The sequence below is a fragment of the Xyrauchen texanus genome, chromosome 32, assembly GCF_025860055.1.
Source record: "Xyrauchen texanus isolate HMW12.3.18 chromosome 32, RBS_HiC_50CHRs, whole genome shotgun sequence".
Classification (NCBI taxonomy): domain Eukaryota; kingdom Metazoa; phylum Chordata; class Actinopteri; order Cypriniformes; family Catostomidae; genus Xyrauchen; species Xyrauchen texanus.
This window is the reverse complement of record NC_068307.1, coordinates 16,764,069-16,786,329: the sequence shown is the minus strand read 5'-3', so window position 1 is coordinate 16,786,329 and position 22,261 is coordinate 16,764,069. Positions and strand designations below refer to the sequence as shown.

The window sequence follows — 22,261 nt, the reverse complement described above, 5'->3', positions numbered from 1 at the left end:
CCAAATAATCAGCGGTTAAGAAACATTTTCAAGGTTAGAAATGTTTTGAGTTTTAGGGACACAGAGAAGCTTATTTATGATTTATTTTGTCTCGCCTTGATTTCACTGCTTCAATCAGTGCAAAATGCTGCAGCTAGACTTTTGACACATACTAGGTCTTTATATCATATTACTCCAGTTTTAGTCTCTTTGCATTGGCTACCAATTCATTTTATGGCTGATTTTAAGATTTTGTTTTAAGGCATTACATGGGTCGGTGGCAAAATATTTTGCAGAACTTTTAAGACCATATGAAACAGTTAGAAAACTTAGATCCTCTCGTCATGAAATGTTGGCTGTTCCAAGATCCAAATGCAAAACTATTACTATACCTATATTAAAACTATAACTATTTGGGTATGTTGTGTTTTACTGTGTGTGTTTTTGATTTTATGTTTTGTTAAGCACTTTGTGCTTAATCATTAAAAGGTGCTATATAAATCAATTGATTATAATATGATTATTAGGATACTTCACCAGATCCTGTTTATCATGTATTATTTACATATAATTATGGCCCAAACTTTCAGGATCAATCACAGATAGATTATTCTGCTATTAGATAACTACTATAAATTTACATGTGGTTCATTTTCATGAATTCCAGTTCTTCCTGCAGACTTTTGATCTGGATCTCCAGGTTGGCCTTTGTCAGATTCGTCTGGTCCAGCAAGCAACGTAGGTTAGCTATGTCAGCCTCCACAAACTGCTGCATCAGAAACTCATTTTCAAATCTGATTGGTGGAGAGATAGGATGTGCAATTAATGAATCAATCATTGTTTAAACATGACCAATGATCTTTTTATAAACAAACTAAAGATTGCTCTGTGTCCATCAAATTAGTTGTCCTGAAGTCACCAGCAGCCAACCTAGAGTTGTCGATCTGCAGGACGACGTTGGCAGTTTGAATCTATATACTAGAACATTGATATATTAACTTAATAAATCATAACATGTATACTGTAAATGGGGACCATTCTTATCTGGACTTGAGATTCCCCTTGAATGTTTTGCCATCCGACTATGGCCCCCTTAGATTGTTTTCCAGATCTCAGTTTGATTTAAAACTTTCTAATCTCAGCAATAGTATTTTACATTTCTATAGAATACATTCCTTTTGGAATCAGTATCTGAGACATTCTTTTATTTGAGTGAAGATTAGTGTGCGATATAAAATTTTCTGCATGTGTTTAAGTTTTGCAATTTGATAGGGCTTGAATTCATATCCCTTTCATTGTTTTAGGGCAGGACGGGTGATGATCTTTGGGAAATGTGTGTTAGCATGTATTTTATGTCATTTGGTGCTAGTGGATGATTATAGAGGATTTGTCTGACAGGTAAACTCCCTGGGAGTGATGTGAGATGATCTCTGACAGTTTCACCACCCTTTATCCGGTCACACGCATAAACTTGCAAAAATCACTCAACGGCAGTGAGTTTTTTTTTATTTGATAAGATATGTTATTAATAATAAAAATAGCATATTATTATATTATTTTAAATTACATGTATACTGTATGTGCAGGGTTTTAAAAAGCACATGCAGCAAAATTTTACTGGTTAAAGTTGTAGGTTACTCACTGTAAAAAAAAAAGAAAATAGTAATGTATTTTTTTAATTAACAAACTAAATACATATTATCATTAAAGTAACAAACCTTGTTATGCAACCTGTTTACAATTTCTTTCTAAACAAATGAACTTTAGCCTCTGGGAGACACCAAACTGAATCATGTATCCTGAATCTGAAATTGTTACATTTTAAATGCAGCAGCAGTTGATTTTATTGTTGTTGTTGTACATTTTAGTATAGTCCTTAATCAACTCTTTTTTTCTCTGTGTTTGCATGTTTTTCCAGCCTCTGTAATTGTTTTAATTACATTGAACACATTTTGAACTGCTTCAGACTCAGAGCACCGTTCAATAGTCTCCTGTCCTATGGCCACAAACAAATCTCTTTCATCACTCTGTCTCAGTGATGTGTTGTGTTTTATTTGCACATAGATCACATGTAAGATATTTATAAGATATATATCTTACATGTGATCTTAAGATGAGACTGATATGAAGTGTTCTCTATTCATGCACATGCAGGTTTTTATTCCGACAATGAGCTTTTCTATAAGGAAATCACTTAACATTTTATGTAATATATGTTATTTATTATATTATCTAATAAAATATTTTAGATGGTCTATATAATAATATATTATCATATTTAATACAAAATAATGCACAATGAATAATTTAAGGTCATGAATTGGTTCTTTTCTAATTCATAAAAAAAAATCTTATTTTCACAATGAATCAGAAATATATAAAGCAAACTGTATAGGACTATTATTAGAGGTGAATGATCAGGATACATTTTAAGCAGCACACCCTGTCAATGAGGTAATGTAATATTCTGATGGAGGGTGGTATGTACTATTACCACTAGAGGGCGCAGTGAATGAATTATTTAATACCGGTGCAGATCATCTGTGTTTTCGCTGGGCACAGTGGCGTGCGTCTGTAATCCAAGTTACTGGGAGGCTGAGTCTGGTGGATTGCTTGAGTTCAGGAGTTCTGGGCTGCAGTGGACTATGTCGATCGGGTGTCTGCACTAAGTTCGGTATCGATATGGTGCTCCTGGGGAAGCCTGGGACTACCAGGTCATCTAAGGAGGGGTGAACCGGCCCAGGTCGGAAACGGAACAGGCGAAAGTCCCCATATCGATCAGTAGTGGGATTGCACCTGTAAATAGCCACTGTGGTGCAGCCTGAACACTAAATCGAAACTCAGGCTTTTGGATTTTTACAGTTTTTAATGTGAATTATAAACTTTACGTGAAAATATATTTTATTGAACAAACAACTACAGAAAAAAGTTCATAAATTAAATTAATTACTAGGACAATTTTTATTGTGCATTTTGCAATGCGTCTTAAATTGTAATATGACCCTCACCTCCAAAGTCCTAGAGTTTCAACATGGCAAAATGCAACACTTATCGAACCTCCCCCTGAAAAACATGTGAAATTTCTTCCCAATACACATAACAGCATCACCGCGGTAAAGTTAGTTTTACGTTCGACATTTGTTGGCTATTCTGTTTCTCTTACCCGCGCTCTCTTATTAAGTTTTTGCAGTTTTAACGTTATCTGAAAAAGTTGCAAGCAGAAGCTGATATTTACCTAGATCAGCTGGATCTTTAGATTTCCGCCATCTCCTCTCAGCTGCCCTGAGATCAGTCCGATGTTCACAAAGGACGTCAGACAGCTAGGGGCTGGGTGGTGTAGTACGTGCTGGTCTAGAGGAGAGAGGACAGATGTTGTCTAGCATCCTCCGCCTCAGTCACGCTGCTGAGGTTGATGCATATGAGACCGCTTCAGCACTGGGTTCAGGCTCGAGTCCCGAGACGAGCATGGCGCCGCGGCACACACCGTGTGACAATCACCCCCGCATGCCGCCAAATATTCAAACCCTGGACAGACCTCTGCTTTCTACGGGCAGGCGTGCCCCTGCAGCAGGTCTCTCGACACGTCCTGGTCACTACTGACGCCTCCAAATTGGGTTGGGGCGTGGTTGCAAAGGGCACGCAGCTGCAGGCCGTTGGAGAGGGCCCCCGCTGCGCTGGCATATCAATTGCCTAGAGTTGTTGACAGTTTTCTTTGCCCTGCAGAAGTTTCTCCCATTAATTGGAGACAAACATCTCCTAGTCAGGTCAGACTGCACCACTGCGGTAGCGTACATAAACCGCCAAGGCAGCGTACCTGCCACATGTCACGACTCACCCGTCGTCTCCTCCTTTGGAGCCAGCAGCAACTCAGGTTGCTGCGTGCCATTCACATCCCTGGCAAACTCAATGTGATAGCGGACACGCTGTCACAACAACGCTTGCCCAGCGGAGAGTGGAGGCTTCACCCCCAGTCGGTCCAGCTGATTTGGGAACAGTTCAGCAAGGCCCAGGTAGATCTGTTTGCCTCCCGAGAGACCTCCCACTGCCCAGTCTGGTATGCCCTAACAGAGGCTCCCCTCGGGGCAGATGCACTGGCACACAGCTGGCCCGCGGGGCTGCGCAAATACGCATTCCCCCCAGTGAGCCTTCTTGCACAGGTGCTGTGCAAGGTCAGGGAGGACGAGGAACAAGTCACACTAGTGGCTCCATATTGGCCCCTTCCACCAGGCAGCTCTACGCCCTGAAGTGGCGTCTTCCCGGGCTGAAAACCCACAGAGGTGCTCAGTTAGGTCAGTGCTCTTATTCCTGCAAAAGAGGCTGGAAGGGAGGCTGTCCCCTTCCACCCTAAAGGTGTATGTTGCCGCTATCGCGGCCCACCACGACGCAGTAGACGGCAAGTCCCTTGGTAAGCACGACTTAATCATCAGGTTCCTAAGAGGCGCTGGAGGTTAAATCCCTCCCGGCCAAGCCTGTTCCCTTCCTGGGACCTCTCGGTAGTCCTCGCGGGCCTCCAGAGACCTCCCTTCGAGCCTCTAGAATCAGTTGGACTCAGGGCCCTCTCTCTTAAGACTGCCCTGCTGATCGCACTCGCTTCCATCAAGAGGGTCGGGGACCTACAAGTGTTCTCTGTCAGCGACACTTACCTGGAGTTCGGTCCGGCAGACACTCATGTGATCCTAAGACCACGACCGGGCTACGTGCCCAAAGTTCCTACCACTCCCTTTAGAGACCAGGTAGTTAACCTGCAAGCGCTGCCCCGGTAGGAGGCAGACCCAGCTCCTTCGTTGCTGTGTCCGGTACGTGCTTTGCATACCTATCTGGACCGCACGCAGAGCTTTAGATGCACTGAGCAGCTCTTTGTATGCTTTGGGGGACAGCGGAAAGGAGACGCTGTCTCCAAACAAAGGCTTTCCCACTGGGTAGTAGATGCCATTTCATTGGCTTATCACACTCAGGCCGTGCAACTCCCCCCCCCACCCACATTTGCGGGTCCGAGCTCACTCAACAAGGAGTGTTGCGTCCTTGTGGGCACTGGCCAGGGGTACCTCCCTGGCAGACATTTGTAGAGCAGCGGGTTTGGCGACACCCAACACCTTTACAAGATATTATAATCTCAGGGTTGAGTCAGTTTCATCCCGTGTTTTTTCAGGTCCGAGTCAGTAGAACTCGGTAACACGCTGATGGGCTGGCCGGGTGAATTGCTTGCATATAGCGCTCCCTCAGTTGAGGTAAAACTGTGCGTCTTTTTTTACAGGAGATTCCACTCCTCGAATCCCTGGTCGAGTCTTCCCTAGCCCTCATGGGTCCGCAGTTCAGCGGAGGAACTTGCCGACCCAATCCATGGCGGGTACTCAATCTACCCTGCACTGGAATAGGTGCTCCACAGGGTGAGGACTCCTACGCGGACTCCTCCTGTGTGTATTCTCCGCGATACGGTCCCCTTACGAGCGGACCCGCGTTTTCCTTAGGCAGTTCCGGCTGTCCTCCAGTCGCCATGTTGTAGCAACTCCCCCTCGCTGAGGCTGGATCTACCACTGCGCCACTCCCACGTGTCGCCTAAAAACCCATGTGATGTATTCACCACTCAGTGCAATGTAAGGGCCCCGGCTGTCTATTGCTCTATGCGAGAAACATAGAGAGAAAAGAGGCCCAGTCAGGCTTGGCCCGTTCCCAGGTTGGCAAGCGTCGCCTTGTTCCCCTATCTAGGGTAACCAAAAGGATCCCGACGACTTTTTTGGGGCATTGGGAAGGGTATGTGCAGTCTGATACAGCCGGTCGTCTGGCACGTGAAACACCTGCCCGCTCCTGTGTCAGAACACGTACATGACTCAGCGCGTGACGTGATTTAAATTGGACCCCTAGTGTCGCTTCTCCGACACAACGTCGAAGAGAGCGACAGACGGGGAACATCTAGGTTACGAATGTAACCGCCGTTCCCTGATGGAAGGAAAAGACATTGTGTCCTTCCCGGCCACGTCGCTGAGCCGAGCCGCTGTAGTGGCCGGACCATTTCCGGCTCCTCAGAAAAATCCTGAATGATCTCTAGTATTTCCTCGCCTTTATACCCGTATGTCCGGGGGCGGGGTATGCAAATACTAGCTGCCAACTTCTCATTGGCCTTTTTTCATAGATCAGAGGTATATTCGGTGCTCAAGAGAGACCCCTAGTGTCGTTTCTCTGACACAACGTCTCGTTCCCTCCATCAGGGAATGGAGGTTACATTCGTAACCTAGACGTTCTCGTTTGTCACATGACCTATTAATAATATGCGTAAAGAAGAATGGGATTTAACATTGTCTATAGGATCATTACTGTCTTGTAAAGTGTTTGATTTTATAAAGTGTTTACTGTTTTATGCATGCCTTATGACAGAACTACCAGATAATGTACAGTTCGTTCTGCCATGTTTACTATCAAATGAATCCTTGTGTGACACACTGCAAAGTGGTATATATATAATTCTGAGAGCATGCATTGTATGCTTGCTATATTAATCAGAGCATAAAGGGGGACACATTAACAACTTACAATCATGCAATTAAGTCAGCTTCCAAAACAAAGGAACATTTCCTGCCTGGGAATTGCAGCTTTCTCATTAGTCAAGACAGACTCGAGAGGAGGGACCTCCATCAGGAGTTAAAAGGACACATCCTTACTCTCTCTCTTTCCCCTTGCTTTTCCCCTGACCCCCATTCTGCATGGTGATAAAGCTGCTTTTAAATTAAGAGCTTGATGGTTCTCTCAGATGGTCAAAATGACTTTTTTTTCAAAACTGCTTTTCCCACTATACGGTTTCATTTTATTTTCATTCTTCCCTTTCCCATGTATGAGTGATTTGTGTGTATGTTTTTGTTTAGATTAGTTATGTGTTCGTATTTTAGTTAAATAAACTTTTGGGTACATTCTTACAAGTTGATTCTGGTCTGCCTGTAACTTAACGTAAAGGTAACGGTTCAATCTCATTTCCATTAAAGAAAGAGTTATTTTAGTGTGGTCACGAACAATATCCTTTCTGAGAATTGATAGACAATCAATACTGAGTGTTCGCTGGATGAACAAATACATTGATTGTAATGTTAATTCAGCTACCTCCAGTTGATTCTATTAACCAATCCAAATGTTTATAATTAATTATAATGAGTTATGATTAAATATTCATGTTTCCCTTTTAATGATGTGTTGAAGGTGGTATATTTTGATAAATAATCTCATCCCTGTTTCAAAAAGATTTCGCTTCAGCGCTGTACCTAAATACATGTGATATTATTTTCAATAAGCCATGAGAATAATATCACTCCAATAAGTGAATTAATCATAATTCACTTATTAAAGCCAATTCCTTAAAGTAGAAATTGTGAGCTGATAGAATTAGACGTTGTATTATGTTTTCAATGGTGGAGAATCTGTTAAAACAAATAATCTAGTTATTTGTCATTTATCTCATTTATGATGGTTGTCGAACACGACTAATTCTGTTATACATTCCCTTACCTAATAAGGACGGTTTAATTTAGTTCCTAGCTCACATATTTCGAGACCCTAAATTCCCTCCTAAATTTAGCATGCATGCAAATTACCCTACATATTAGGGTGGTAAAATGTGGGTAAATACCCATTTTAACTGATTGAGTCCACATCTCTAAATTATATATGTAATACCCTACAGATGTATATGAAAATATTAACTCGTGTATGAAATAGATTTCCTTGCTTCCATTTAAAACACAAAAAAATCTTTGGATGGTTCTCAAATCATGTTGGAATAAAATGAATCATGTTTTCACAAACTTTAGATTGCACACCAGCTCGAGTGCACGCTGTCATTAAAGAACAATAGGGACAACAGGAACTAATAAATACTGAAATTAAAGTTTTCAATTCAACGAATTGAAATAAATTTAAATGAAAATAATAACTTTTAAATATATTATTTGGTTACACATATTCCTAAAAAATTTTTTTTAATGTGAATTGCAATTAAATTGTGAATTTATATGTTCATATGTATGGAAAACATTGTGACAAGTGTTTTAGAAAGTAACTTCAAAGTAAATTAATTAGTAATGTGATTTTTTTCAATGATGGAATCATAAAGCAATCTGATTATAATTTTAGAGAAGTCATTTTTAATTTGTAGTGTATTCCTTTTTGTTAATAACTTACACAACTTTGCTGATAAGGGAAATGTCTTTATTCTGAACCACAAAAACGTCAGTCTTTTGACTTTCTCTTATCAGTTCAGAAGTTTCCGTCATTTTAATGTGCTTTTGTCTTTTTTTGAGCCACAGCTTGGACATTCTAGGCATACAACCCCACAGAAAACAAAATAAAACCAAGTCATTAGCAACAGATCCTTCAAGTTCTGGGGAATTTGGAGGCCATGGCAACACCTTGATTTCTTCATCATGTTCCTCAAACAATTCCTGAACAATGTGTGCAGTGTGGCCGGGTGCATTATCCTGCTGAATGAGGCCACTACCATCAGGGAATACCATTTCCATGAAGGGGTGTACCTGGTCTGCAACGTTGTTTAGGTAGGTGGCACGTGTCATATTGATATCCACATGAATGGCCGGACCCAGGGTTTCCCAGCAGAACATTACCGAGAGCATCACATTCCCTCCATTGGCTTGTAGTTTTCCCACAGTGCATCTTGGTGCTCTGCACACAAGCACACAGCCATCCACGTGATGTAAAAGAAAACGTGACTCATCGGACCAGGCGACCTTCTTCCACTGCTCCAAGGTCCAGTTTCGATGCTTGAGTGCCCATTGTAGGTGCAATTGCGACACATTCCTCCTGTAACAATCATTAACATTTTCTGAGACTTGTGCCACAGTAGACCTTCAGCTGGTTCAGACCAGACGGGATAGCCTTCATTGCCCTCACACATCGATGAGCCTTGGGTGCCCAACACACTGTCGCCGGTTTGTGGTTTGTCCCTCAGCAGGTAGCAGGTTCTCACCACTGCTGACGGGGTGCACTCCACAAGCCTTGCTGTTTCAGAGATGTCTGGCAATAACATTTTGGCCCTTTTCAATGTCACTCAGGTCTTTACTCCTGCCCATTTCTCCTGCATTCAACGCATTGACTATGAGAACTGATTGTTCGCTTACCATCTAATCTTACCAGACAGTGACATGTGGTCTTGTTAGGAGATGATCAGTGTTATTCTCTTCACCTGTGAGTGGTCATAATGTTTTGGCTCATTGGTGTATGTGTACTGTATGTTGATTCATAAATGGAAAACACACAAATAAAAAAGTACTGTATATTTTTATGTAATCCTGCTATTCTTCTTTTCAGACCAGCATTTCTGTATTAGCTCATAGACTAGTGTAATAAATTCTTTACATAAATGTTTAACAGTTATAATGAATTTTACTATTACTGTAAGTTAATTAACATATTTACATTTCATTGTTTATTTCTATAAATCACTCACACACACACACATCTGTATTTGAATATACATTCCCATGTATGCAATTTAACTTAAGCCAGATTTAATATAATTTATCTGGAATACTGTACTCCTTTGCGTTCTTTACCTGTACCTCTGTACGTTATGTGGGGCATTACACATTTATACCTTATCATAGGATATTATTAAGTATCTATATAATTTACCCATTCTGGTCCCGAGTTAAAATGGTCAAGAACCACAACTACAGAAGACTTTGTAATGACTTTTATCTCTGTTGTACCACATTATATCAAACAGTATAAATATTTTATATTTTCTGGTCTTAGGAATGTGATCATGTTCTGAGAGAAAAAACAAACAAACAAACACAAGTAATATAAGAGGTCATTTTGATGGTAGTTTTATTTTCATTGAAAGGGTTTCTTCACAAAAAAAGTGAGTGTCAACTAGTTTTCTTGTAATAGAGCTGTTCAGCTTGTAGTTCAAAAACCTGGAAGGGATTTTACTGTTGATTTTCATAATGGGGTTTTTGAACTTATGAGAAAAGTAACGTCTGTAGTAAACGTTACTTGATGAAACATGGATCGTTTTGTTCTACAACATATATTTCATACATCAAACGTGAATTTTGAAGCTGTATTGAATGATATTGTCTGCTTTGACTTTAATTTTTAGTGAGTTGTGGTGGTCTGCTTTATTGGGAATGCTGGTCTACCGGGGGACATTTTGAGATCCACCTGAGGAGACATTTGGAGGTCCACCTGAGGGGATATTTTGAGGTCCACCAGAAGTGTGAGGAGAAAGAGTTAATGCATAATGTACAACATAGACTGAATACCTGAAACTGACTATTCCCCCAAAGATAAATTTGACTTACCTTGCACATGAGTCCTAGAAGACAAAGAAGAAACTATGCATTAGTGAAGTCATTTTAGATGATTATGTAACATAAGACCCATGATCCATGTCTTGTTACACTCAAAACTCTAATGAATAAAAAGGTAAACTGACTTAATGTCCTGATTTTCCAGGAGGCTTCTGTAGGTGGCGATCTCCTGCTCCAGGCGGCTCTTGATGTCCAGAAGTGCTACATATTCTAAACCCTGTTGCTCAATGCTTGCCCGCATCTGACACAGTTCTGCTTCCAGCATGTTGATGTGGTTCTGGAAGCCTGCTAGCATAGCACTGTATCTAGCCTTTGTGTCTGCCAGTGAGCTCTCCAGTGATGCTTTCTGTGTGGGTGATGAGAATGGGTGGACATAAAAATCTAATCATTACATTAATTTATAGATGGTGTAAAATTTCATTTTGCTGTTTAAAAGTTTATTCATGCATCACTCATATAAAATCAAGGAAGCAATTTCACTGTCTACTCTGCACTTAAGCCCAGACCCCACCCCTCGCCCCTCCCACTCCACCTGTGTCTCACCATGCTGAGTTGCGACTGTAGCTCGATCTCCAGGCTTTGCAAGGTCTTTTGTAGAATTGAGATCTCAGACTTAGAGGTTTGTATGGTCTCTGTGCTGATGGCCACTTCTTTGCCAAATTGTGCCGTCTTAAAGAGAAACAACAGACAACTATTTAATGAAAAGTTAATCATGTTTCAAATTAAAAGAGAAAGAGACAGAACAAGTTTGACCTTTTCATTAAACCAGGCTTCCTGTTCCTTGCGGTGTTTCGTTATGATGGCCTCGTAATGAGAGCGTATTTCCTCCAAAACCTTGTTGAGGTCTTGCTGAGGGGCAGCATCAACCTCCACATTTACTGTGCCTGTCAGCTGAGACCTCAGTGCTGCCATGTCCTGTAACCATACAATACACATGTGTCAGGTCTCTGATTGACAATTACTCAAGGCTTCACTCTTTGTTAAATTTTGTTTTTACATAAAGCTAACTAAGTTAGGATACATCACATAACCTGTTATGAGTTATTCCTGATTATAAGCCTTTGCACTTTTAAATATGATCCAAACTTTCAGGATCAATCACCCATAGCTAATTTGGCTACAGACAAACTACTACAAACCTCTTCGTGGTTCTTTTTCATGAAGTCCAGTTCTTCCTGTAGACTTTTGATCTGGCTCTCCAGGTCGGCCTTTGTCAGTTTCATCTGATCCAACAATTGACGCAGGTTAGCGATGTCAGCCTCCACACACTGCCGCATAGCTAACTCATGCTCATATCTGATTGATGGGGAGGTAGAATTAGATATGAATTCATCAGTTTTTGTTTAAATATTATCAATATAATAAACAAACTAAAGCTATTCCACTGTATCCATCAAACTGGTTGCATCTAGGTTCAGGTAAACTTTATCAACATTATTTAACTAACTTAACGGTTTACACGACTACTTACTTTGACTTGAAGTCATCACCAGCCAGCTTAGAGTTGTCGATCTGCAGTAGGATGCTGGCATTGTTGACAGTAACAGTTTTGATCTATTATGTACAACATTGATATATACATTTAATATCAAAACATATTTAAAAATGGAGCATTTCAATATGGACTTGATTCTCCATGGATCATCAGACTAATAAAAGCAAACTAGGAAATTCACTTTTTTCAAAATAGAATGGGATAATGTGATTAGAGGATTCCAGATTTTTCCACAGTTTTTCATGCCCTTTCCAAATGTTTCTGATTTCATAACTTATCTTCCTGTTTCATGGATTATCAATCAGGCTTATCTTTCTCCTTCCTCTATGTACAGTATTTGCTAATGGATGGTATTACATAATTTTCAGCACTCCTGCAAACTCTTTCAACTTCTATATTCAAAATAGTCTTTGCATTTTTGTGTCATATTCATCATAATCTCAGCATTACATTTTACTGTACCTTTTCCTTCAAGTCCTTGATGGTGTTCCAGTAGGCACTGTAGTCCCTTGGTGCACCCGGCCCCTTCTTCTCATAGAAGTCACGGATCTGCTTCTCCAGATTGGCATTAGCAGCCTCCAGAGAGTGCACCTTCTGCAGGTAAGCAGCCAGACGGTCATTCAGGTTCTGCATGGTGGCCTTCTCGTTCAGCTGGACAAAGTCACCATCCCCTCCATAGCAGCCTCCAGCCATGATCCCAGAACCAAATCCTCCACCGTGTCCTCCACTGTTCATTCCACCATAACCATATCCCCCTCCAATTCTGGATTGCATATCTGGGTAGCAGCCACTCTGCCGAACAGAAGCGGAAGATATGCGAGTGCTTCCTCCAAAACCACTGCCATACATGCTGTAAGCTTTTTGTGCTGACTTTTCATGCATGATCCAGGATGCTTCAGAGGACTAAATATGGTGAATGGATGCAGAGATGAGATGAACCCAGAGAGGACACTTCAGGAAACCAAGAGTTGTTCTGAGGATTATCATGCCTTTAAGCCAAGCACTGTCCTCTTATACAGTGATCTCGAGGGTGAGTCTTGCCCTTTGGGGATGGGAGAGGGAGGGTGTGTGTGTGTGTGTGTGTACCAGACCCCTGTGCCAGCAACCACCAGCAGTGTTGAGACTCGAGGACCAGCATTCTGTTTCCACCCTAGGTGAGGAAACTGCAAAGGAATGTCATCATCCTTGAGATTTCAATGGAGGGAGTGCAACGAGACGACTAGACTTAACTAAACAAACCGAGTGTACAAGTACAGAGGTTTATGTTGTCTGTGTGTGTGTGTGCAGGTGTGATGTGCCAGCTGTCCTCCCTTTTTCAGTTAGGGGTGGAAAAGGGAGGCTGAGCCGGTCATGCCAGACATTTTTTTTATTAATCGATTATTTTGGATGAAGCAGTAATTTAATTTACTACAAAAACCTACCTGATACTAAACATCAGAGATTTAATGCTAGTTTTCAGGTTGCAGTTGTGAGAAGGAAAATCACAATCTGAAACAAAAAGGATGCTTGTTGGATGTCCTGTTTGCACAGAAAATCTATGCAATGTATGTTTTAGTTGTCCTGCCTCTCCCCAAATTTTTGAGAACATTTGACTCAAGAACCTGCTGATCGTTTGTGTTTTACTAACAATAATTGGTAGAACCTTAGATAATACCAGAAACTATTTAGCACAGCTGGTCACTTCTATTAAAATGAATGGGCGAAATTGGAATGTACAAAAAAATTAAAGAATCACAATTTATTCTAAAACAAAATCAAGACAGTTTTGGCGACAACCAGGCATATATTTAATAACTACAATGCTTCTTTCTTGGGCAGTTCTTGGCCAGAATAAGAAGCAATATGGACCAGACCTTTTGCTGCAGTGAAAGGTCTGGCTACACAAGACTACTTGCTCACAGACAACAGGGAATGCAATACAAAACGTATGCAACTTTAACAAAATGCAGCAACTAACATGTAAATAACATCACTACATTGGTTTCCTGGGTTTTGAATGAATTTTAAAATACTGTTCAGGGCTCAAACTGAAGTTTAGATGGAAGACTCATCCATTTAGCCAATCACACAGTAAGTTTAATTCCCATCCTGCTGCTTAAGCACTGTGTGCTGGTAGCTAGTTTTTTTTTCTTTAGTAGCTGTATTGTCAGAATTGACAATTAATACTGACTGTTCAGTTCCAGTGGAATCCACATTAAAAACATTAATTGAGATGTGACATCTTTATATGTAACAACAACAACAACAACCATAATTTTCAGACTGAGAATTTATTTCAATTAATTAATCAAATTGTTTGATATTAATGTTTTTTATATGACCTCCATGCTACAATCTCCTGTAACAAAACCTATGAGTCAGGTCTCAGATTAAAATATGACTGTGCTTTATATGACCTCAGTGCTACCATCCCCTGTAACAAAACTTATGAGTCAGGTCTCTGATTAAAATAGTCTCTCAAGGCTTTACAAGTTAACTTTTGTTAAATAAAAATATAAGGCTACAATTATATAAGGCTATTTATAGAGAAATTGAATGTGCATCTATGCTGCATTGCAGGCTTTGATGATGACAACTACAACCACACAGCTGGATTCATTTATAAAAGCATTTTTCAATGTAGTCAAGGTCAAAGATTAGGTAGGATATTAGAAAAAGCTGAAGCTAATCAAATATTGAAGGTAGTGAAGGATAACAAGATTTTAAAGAAATTTCAGTCTGCTTTTTTTGAGAAAACCACAGTACAGAAACTGCCCTTCTTAGGGTGACCGATGACTTATTGATGGCGGAGGATGCTGGAGAGTGCTCCATTTTACTGTTGCTTGATTTAACTGTAATGTTTGATAGAGATGGATGGGAATATTCGGGGTGGCTTTAGACAACTGTTTCCTGATAAACAAATAGGAAATTTGTAGTGTCTGTTGGAGATGAGACCTCCTGCTTTTCAAATATGAATTGTGGTGTTCCACAAGTATCCCTGTTAGGGCCAATATTGTTTTCACTATATACAGTATGTTACCGCTTTGTTCTGTGATTTGAATATACATCCTTCATTTTTATTGCTATGCAGATGACATGCAACTGTATCTGTTGTTGAATCCCAATGATATGACTAACTGAAATGTTCTTCAAGCGTGTATAGGATTTATAAAATATTGGATGGCATGCAATTTTCTTCAGTTAAATACTGATAAAACAGAGGTTGCTATAATCGGTTATGGTTGTAAAAAAAAAAAGTCAGTTTGTGTCAGCACGTAAACAGGTGGTAATACTAATTAAGATTTTGAATATCACATCTGGAATTTAGTTCAATCTTGTTTTTATCGGTTAAGGAACATTTTCAAGGTTAGACATGTTTTGAGTTTTAGGGACACAGAGAAGCTTATTTATGATTTATTTTGTCTCGCCTTGATTTCACTGCTACAATCAGTGCAAAATGCTGCAGCTAGACTTTTGACACATACTAGGTCTTTATATCATATTACTCCAGTTTTAGCCTCTTTGCATTGGCTACCAATTCATTTTATGGCTGATTTTAAGATTTTCTTTTAAGGCATTACATTGGTCAGTGGCAAAATATTTTGCAGAACTTTTAAGACCATATGAAACAGTTAGAAAACTTAGATCCTCTCGTCATGAAATGTTGGCTGTTCCAAGATCCAAATGCAAAACTATTACTATAACTATATTAAAACTATAACTATTTGGGTATGTTGTGTTCCCTTTACAAAAGGCTTCACTACGATGTTGCGCTGCTAAGCGCTAGGGGAACAGCTCTTGCTGTGAGCCAAGCTGAAATAATGTGTGAAACACGTCAATGAACATTGACCGGAATTTATAGCCTCGGCTGATGTAATTATTAGATGCACCTGCGGCCAGGCTATAAATGGACACGTCACCAGGTGTCGTCAGAAACTCTTTTTTCAGAGCGATTCTGTTTCTGTGTGTTTCACACACGCTGTCAAAACTTTCTTTCCTCTGTTAGGAGATAGAATCAGACAGTGTGCAGTGAACGTTGTTCTTTTTCTCTTCTGTTTGGAAAATATTATATATATATATATTTCTAAAATAAAAAAGAGAGAATGACTGAAAGCAAACGGTGCGTGTTCCCTTCTTCTCGCTCTATAGCTGAAGACGACACACATCAGTTTTTGCTGTTTGTTTGGGGGTAAGAGCACGCTGCTCTCGCGTTGCAGCAGGGTGGGTGTGAGCACTGCGATTTGCTTTAACAGGCAGAGTGCGTCGTTCTCGCCTCGCTTGCTACCGGGAGTCAGCACTCTCGAATGGATTTGGTTGAGGAGCAAGAGACGGGTTGATCCCTTTCTCTCACTCTCTCCCCAAACCCAGCTGTTCCTTCACATGATCTCGACGCTTCTTCGGATCATGAGGTGGATCGCGATTTTCTTCCCGCCTCCGAGCTTTCCGTCTGCGATAAAAAATCTACGGAGGAATTGCTCGATGTTGTTACTCGTGCGGTTGCCAGATTGGTCATGGCCACACGAAAAAGAGACCCCCCATACCCTCGGCGTCATTATATTCGACTATCTTGGGTGCTGAGGCATGGCAGTATTCAGTGATGCCGCCGGTCGAAGAGACGCTTGCGGGCTATCTCTCGCCGGGCTCGGCATCGTCACTTAAGAAGCCCTCTTTCCCCTCAAAGCCTTGTAGGACAACCTCCACTTTAGTGGGAAGGGCTTATTAAGCAGCAGGTCAGGCTGGTGCTGCTCTGCACACTATGCTGCTCTGCACGCTATGATGCTCCTCCCAGGGATTGGTGACAGTCTCGCCACCCTCGAAGCCCCTCCATTCCCGCAACCTCTTGGTGTTTCGGGTTGCAGAGGCTTCCGTCAAAATTGGGTGTTTTCGCTGTTCCTGTATGTTATTCAGGACACGAAACACCCGACAACCCCTCAACAGGAAGTGTTAAAATATAATACCCACCTCATAGATCCCGGCAGCGTGGAAACTTCTGCCGGATGAATTCTTTTCTGTGGGTCTTATAAGGGCGTCAGGATTTAATTCACTCGCTGTTTTTTCCGTGCTTCAACAGTAAGTTCTCACTACTGTGAAACGGATTTCTTTTTTATGTAAAAAGAAAACTCAATCTCCTGGTTAAAGGGGCCACGGTGTGTGTTCCCCTTCCAGAGAGAGAGTTAGGCTATTACACTAAATACTTCCCGTTTCCCATGGAGGGTGAGGGGTGGCGTCTGGCTTAGATCTTAAAGCTTGAACTACCCGTGGGTGTTCAAGTCCAAGATGATGCCTGTTAAGACGGTCGTGTCTCAAGCCCTACAACTCGTTTGGCTGGTCACCATCGATCTTATGACGCTTCATTTAGAAGTTCTGCCACAACATGGAAAGTTCCTGAGGTTCACTTCCGGGGGCAAAGTCTTCCAGGGTCAGGTTCTTTCTCTCAGCCTAGCCCTTTTACCCAAGCACATTCACAATGCATGATGTAGCGCTGGCTCCTTGTGACTCCGGGCATCTGCATTCTGAATTATGTAGACGACTGGCTGATCCTAGCGCAGTTCCAGGAACTGGCAGTTCAGCACAGGGACATCGCCTCAGCTCATCTGTTTCTCTGGGGTTGAGGCTCAACGCCAAGAAGAGCGCCTCTCTCCCACTCAGAACACTGTCTATCGGGGCATCGTATGGAGTTCAATCTCAATGCGGGCACAACTGTCTCCCGCTAGTATTGAGTCCATTTAGATCACCCTGAGCAAAGTCAGGCTAGGGCAAGGTTGCACTGTTATCAGTATCAATGATTTCCAGGTCTCGGGCGAAGGCGTCCACAGTGATCCCTCTGGACCTTCTGCTCATGAGACCGCTTTTGTTGTGGCCAAAAGCCAGGGATTTCTTCCAAGGGCCAAAACCCCTAGGCTAAATAGGGTTACGCTACTCAGGCTTCGCTCCCTTTCTATGTGGTTCAGACCCCGGTTTTCTGCCTTGGGTCCCACTCTTGGTGCGTCTTGTTGTCGCAGGCTGCTAACGACAGACGCCTCCCTGATGGGCGGGTAGCGGCCTTAAGTGGTCGTCCAGCTTAAGGGGATAGGAGGGTCGTCAGCTCGGTTGTCACGGTCACTGTCTCGGGTTGATGGCTGTATTTCTGGCCCTGAAATACCTCCTCCTGAGGCTGCCATGTCTTGGTGCGGGTGGACAATGCAGCGGTGGCCTCTTACATAAATCATCAAGGAGTCCCACGTTCTTGTCAGCTGTATTTCTGACACGTTGGGTTCTCCTTAGGGCCCAGGGCAAGCTCCTGTCACTCAGGCAGTTATATCCCTGGATGCCTGTATATGGGAGCAGATTTACGGTCCAGACAGAAAATACCAACGGGGGAGTTAAGAACTCCACCCTAAGGTAGTAGTTGCCCAGAGTTCACCAGCAAGGGTTTTTGCCTCTTACTGATAGCACCGCGCTGGTTGAACAGGGCTTGGTTCTCGGAGCTAATCTCTTCCCTCGACGGCTCGCCTTTGGTGGTGCCGAACAGGAAGGATCTTCTGTCTCAGGCACAGGGCTATATTTCATCCCTGCCCCAAATTGTGGAATCTTTCATGTTTGGCCCCTAAGGGTACCAACTGAGGGACACAGGGCTCTCTCCTGAGGTTATCGAGACCTTTTTAAATGCCGGGCTTTTTCCACTTGGAACAAGTTTGGGTGAGATCTTAGGGCAGAAGAGGACCTCTTCGCCTCTATGAATAGCGCAATGTCTCCTCGACTTCTCCCTGAAATCACCCAGCCCCCTTGGGTCTGGACGTTAAAACACATACATGACCCAGAATGCGTCTGTATGCGTTTCTTTCCCCGGTTTCTCTGCTCCCAGGAGTCTTGGCAATGTTCACCAGCAAGGGTCTTGCCTCCTATTAATGGCGCTGCGCTGGCTGAACAGGAAATGGTTCTCGGAGTTAATATCTCTCCTCGACGGTTCGCCTTTGGCGATTCCGATCAGGTAGGACCTTCTTTCTCAGGCTCAGGGGGCATATTAATCCCCGGCCTGAATTGTGAAACCTTTCATGCTTGGCCCCTGTAGGGTACCAACTGAGGTTCACAGGGCTTTCTCCTGAAGTTATCGAGACCATTGCAAGTGCTAGGGCTCCCTCCCTTGGAACTTATCTGGGCAGATTTTACAGGGCAGAAGAGGACCTCTTCGCCTCTGTTGATAGCACAATTTCTCCTCTACTTCTCCCCGAGTCAGGGGTTCTCGGGGGTGCTGTTCGTGGTGGCGCATACATGGCACCAATGCGCCTGCATGCGTTTCCTTCTAATCAGTTCAAATTACAGAACCTGCTAACTGCCAGTTTGCTTCAGTTCTGGATTTTCTGTGGAAAGAACTGTCAGCGGGCACTTGCCTCGCCACTGCCAGGTTCTATGTGGCCTCCACTTCAGCTTGCCACGCCTTGGTGGGCGGGGTGCCCTCTAAGAGGCATCTTTGCTAGGACCTCTTCATAGGGTAAGACCCCCCCTTTTTTAAAACCTCTAGAGTCAGCGTTTGGTAGACTTCTGACTCTCAAGATGGTTTTTCATATGGCAATTACGTCTCTAAGGAGACTTGGGTACCTACAGGCTCTGTCTCTTTTGTCGGCCTGTTTTGAGTTGCCCCAGGTAGGACCAAGAGCATTCTTTGCACCCTCACCCTGACTACCTGCCCAAGGTGCCTTTCTCGACCCCTGGCCAGTCATTCTCTAAGCCTTCTGCTCCCTGCCATTTGTAATGCCGGAGCAGCTAAGACTACTCAGACTTTGTCCAGTCTGTGCCCTTCAGAATTATGTCCACCGCATTTGCTAGTGGCGTAAAGTCAGGGCAGCAGTTCTTCACTTTGAAGCCACGACCGGTTGTCACTTTGGGTGAGGGACCTACTGCCCGGCCTCACGAGGCGCTGGTCAAGCTTCGCCAGTAGGTTTTAGGGCGCACTCTTCCAGAGGGCTCTCCTCCTCTAAAGCCTTGGCTAGAGGTCTCCCTCTGCAGCAAGTTTGTGGTGCGGCAGGTTGGTCCTCTCCACGCACATTCAGTTAAACTTTATAGTTTGGATGTTCTTGCCACTCTTGGCTCTTACGCCCTTGAGTTGACACCGAACAAGTTTGTGGTGCGGCAGGTTGGCACTCTCCGCACACACTAATCACATTTTATGGTTTAGCAGCTCATGCCTGAACAAGTTTGTGATGCGGCAGGCTGGTCCTCTCCGCTCACATTCATCAGTTTTATGACAAGTTTGTGTTACGATAGGGTTCTCTTCGCACACATTCATCAAACTTTATGGGTTAGATGCTTTGCTACTCTGGGCTCTTATGCCCTTGAGTCGACATCTCAGCTCATGCCTGAACAGGTTTGTGATGCGGCAGGCTGGTCCTCTCCACTCACATTCATCAGTTTTTATGACAAGTTTGTGTTGCGATAGGGTTCTCTTCAGCACACATTCATCGAACTTTGTGGGTTAGATGCTTTGCTACTCTGGGCTCTTATGCCCTTGAGTCGACATCTCGGCTCATGCCTGAACAAGTTTGTGATGCGGCAGACTGGTCCTCTCCGCACACATTCATCAAAAAATTAATGGTTTAGATGTTTATGCTACTCCGGGCTCTTATGCCCTTGAGTCGACATCTCAAGCTCATGTCTGAGACCTCTCGCTTTTTGTGAGTACACTGCACAACCGTAGGGGTCCGGACAGCCCCAAGCGCGGCGGCGTGGATATTGCGTTCTCCTAAGCTTAGCAGCGCAACATCGTAGTGAAGCCTTTTGTAAAGGGAACGTCTCGGGTTACATGTGTAACCCTTGTTCCCTGAAAAAGGCGGAACGAGATGTTGCGCTGCTTTGCCGCGACTGGGACGCCCCAGGACTGCTCTTCAAAAAGAAGTATCTGACGACACCTGGTGACATGTCCATTTATAGCCTGGCCGCAGGTGCATCTAATAATTACATCAGCCGAGGCTATAAATTCCGGTCAATGTTCATTGACGTGTTTCACACATTATTTCAGCTTGGCTCACAGCAAGAGCTGTTCCCCTAGCGCTTAGCAGCGCAACATCTCGTTCCGCCTTTTTCAGGGAACAAGGGTTACACATGTAACCCGAGACGTTTTACTGTGTGTGTTTTTGATTTTATGTTTTGTTAAGCACTTTGTGCTTAATCATTAAAAGGTGCTATATAAATAAATTGATATGATTATTAGGATACTTCACCAGATCCTGTTTATCATGTATTATTTACATATAATTATGGCCCAAACTTTCAGGATCAATCACAGATAGATTATTCTGTTATACTATAAATTTACATGTGGTTCATTTTCATGAATTCCAGTTCTTCCTGCAGACTTTTGATCTTGATCTCCAGGTTGGCCTTTGTCAGATTCGTCTGGTCCAGCAAGCAACGTAGGTTAGCAATGGTCAGCCTCCACACACTGCTGCATCAGAAACTCATTTTCAAATCTGATTGGTGGAGAGATAGGATGTGCAATTAATGAATCAATCATTGTTTAAACATGACCAATGATCTTTTTATAAACAAACTAAAGATTGCTCTGTGTCCATCAAATTGGTTGTCCTGAAGTCACCAGCAGCCAACCTGGAGTTGTCGATCTGCAAGATGACGTTGGCAGTTTGAATCTATATACTAGAACATTGATATATTAACTTAATAAATCATAACATGTATACTGTAAATGGGGAGCATTCTTATCTGCACTTGAGATTCCCCTTGAATGTTTTGCCATCCGACTATGGGCCCCCTTAGATTGTTTTCCAGTTCTCAGTTTGATTTAAAACTTTCTAATCTCAGCAATAGTATTTTACATTTCTATAGAATGCATTCCTTTTGGAATCAGTATCTGAGACATTCTTTTATTTGAGTGAAGATTAGTGTGTGATATTACATTTTCTGCATGTGTTTAAGTTTTGCAATTTGATAGGGCTTGAATTCATATCCCTTTCATTGTTTTAGGGCAGGACGGGTGATGATCTTTGGGAAATGTGTGTTAGCATGTATTTTATGTCATTTGGTGCTAGTGGATGATTATAGAGGATTTGTCTGACAGGTAAACTCCCTGGGAGTGATGTGAGATGATCTCTGACAGTTTCACCACCCTTTATCCGGTCACACGCATAAACTTGCAAAAATCACTCAACAGCAGTGAGTTTTATTTTATTTGATAAAAATGTTTATTAATAATAAAAATAGTATATTATTATACTATTTTAAATGACATGTATATTGTATGTGCAGGGTTTTATAAAGCACAGCAAAATGATACTGGTTAAAGTTGTAGGGTACTTGCTGTGTAAATAAGAGAATAATTATATGTAAATACTAATAACATAGAAAAAGTTTTTTTAAATAAATATACATGTTATCATTTGAGTTACTTTGATGCACAAACTTTGTTAAACAACCTGTACAATCTGAAAATGTTACATTTTAAATGCATCAGCAGTTTAATTTTATTGTTGTACATTTTAGTATAGTCCTTAATCAACTCATT

At 42.2% G+C, this 22,261-nt stretch overlaps 1 protein-coding gene across 1 annotated transcript; it reads right to left on the bottom strand.

Annotated features, from left to right (window-relative positions):
- Positions 1–9,768: 9,768 nt before the first annotated feature.
- LOC127625641 (keratin, type I cytoskeletal 15-like) lies at positions 9,769–12,765 on the bottom strand. The gene is made up of 8 exons (XM_052100933.1): positions 12,250–12,765; positions 11,764–11,846; positions 11,432–11,588; positions 11,046–11,207; positions 10,836–10,961; positions 10,418–10,638; positions 10,284–10,297; positions 9,769–10,167 (listed from the first exon to the last, which is right to left on the bottom strand). The coding sequence occupies exons 1-8, from the start codon at positions 12,667–12,669 to the stop codon at positions 10,118–10,120; spliced, it is 1,233 nt and encodes a 410-aa protein (XP_051956893.1). The 5' UTR covers positions 12,670–12,765; the 3' UTR covers positions 9,769–10,117.
- Positions 12,766–22,261: the final 9,496 nt, after the last annotated feature.

What these genes read in the sequence shown, in the direction of transcription:
- LOC127625641 (XM_052100933.1), bottom strand. Translation starts at nt 12,669, where the DNA reads ATGCATGAAAAGTCAGCACAAAAAGCTTACAGCATGTATGGCAGTGGT. An exon ending in AAGCCTGGTTTAATGAAAAG is followed by an intron (nt 10,962 to 11,045) that starts GTCAAACTTGTT and finishes TTTCTCTTTAAG; the next exon opens with ACGGCACAATTTGGCAAAGA. An exon ending in TACAGTCGCAACTCAGCATG is followed by an intron (nt 10,639 to 10,835) that starts GTGAGACACAGG and finishes TCACCCACACAG; the next exon opens with AAAGCATCACTGGAGAGCTC.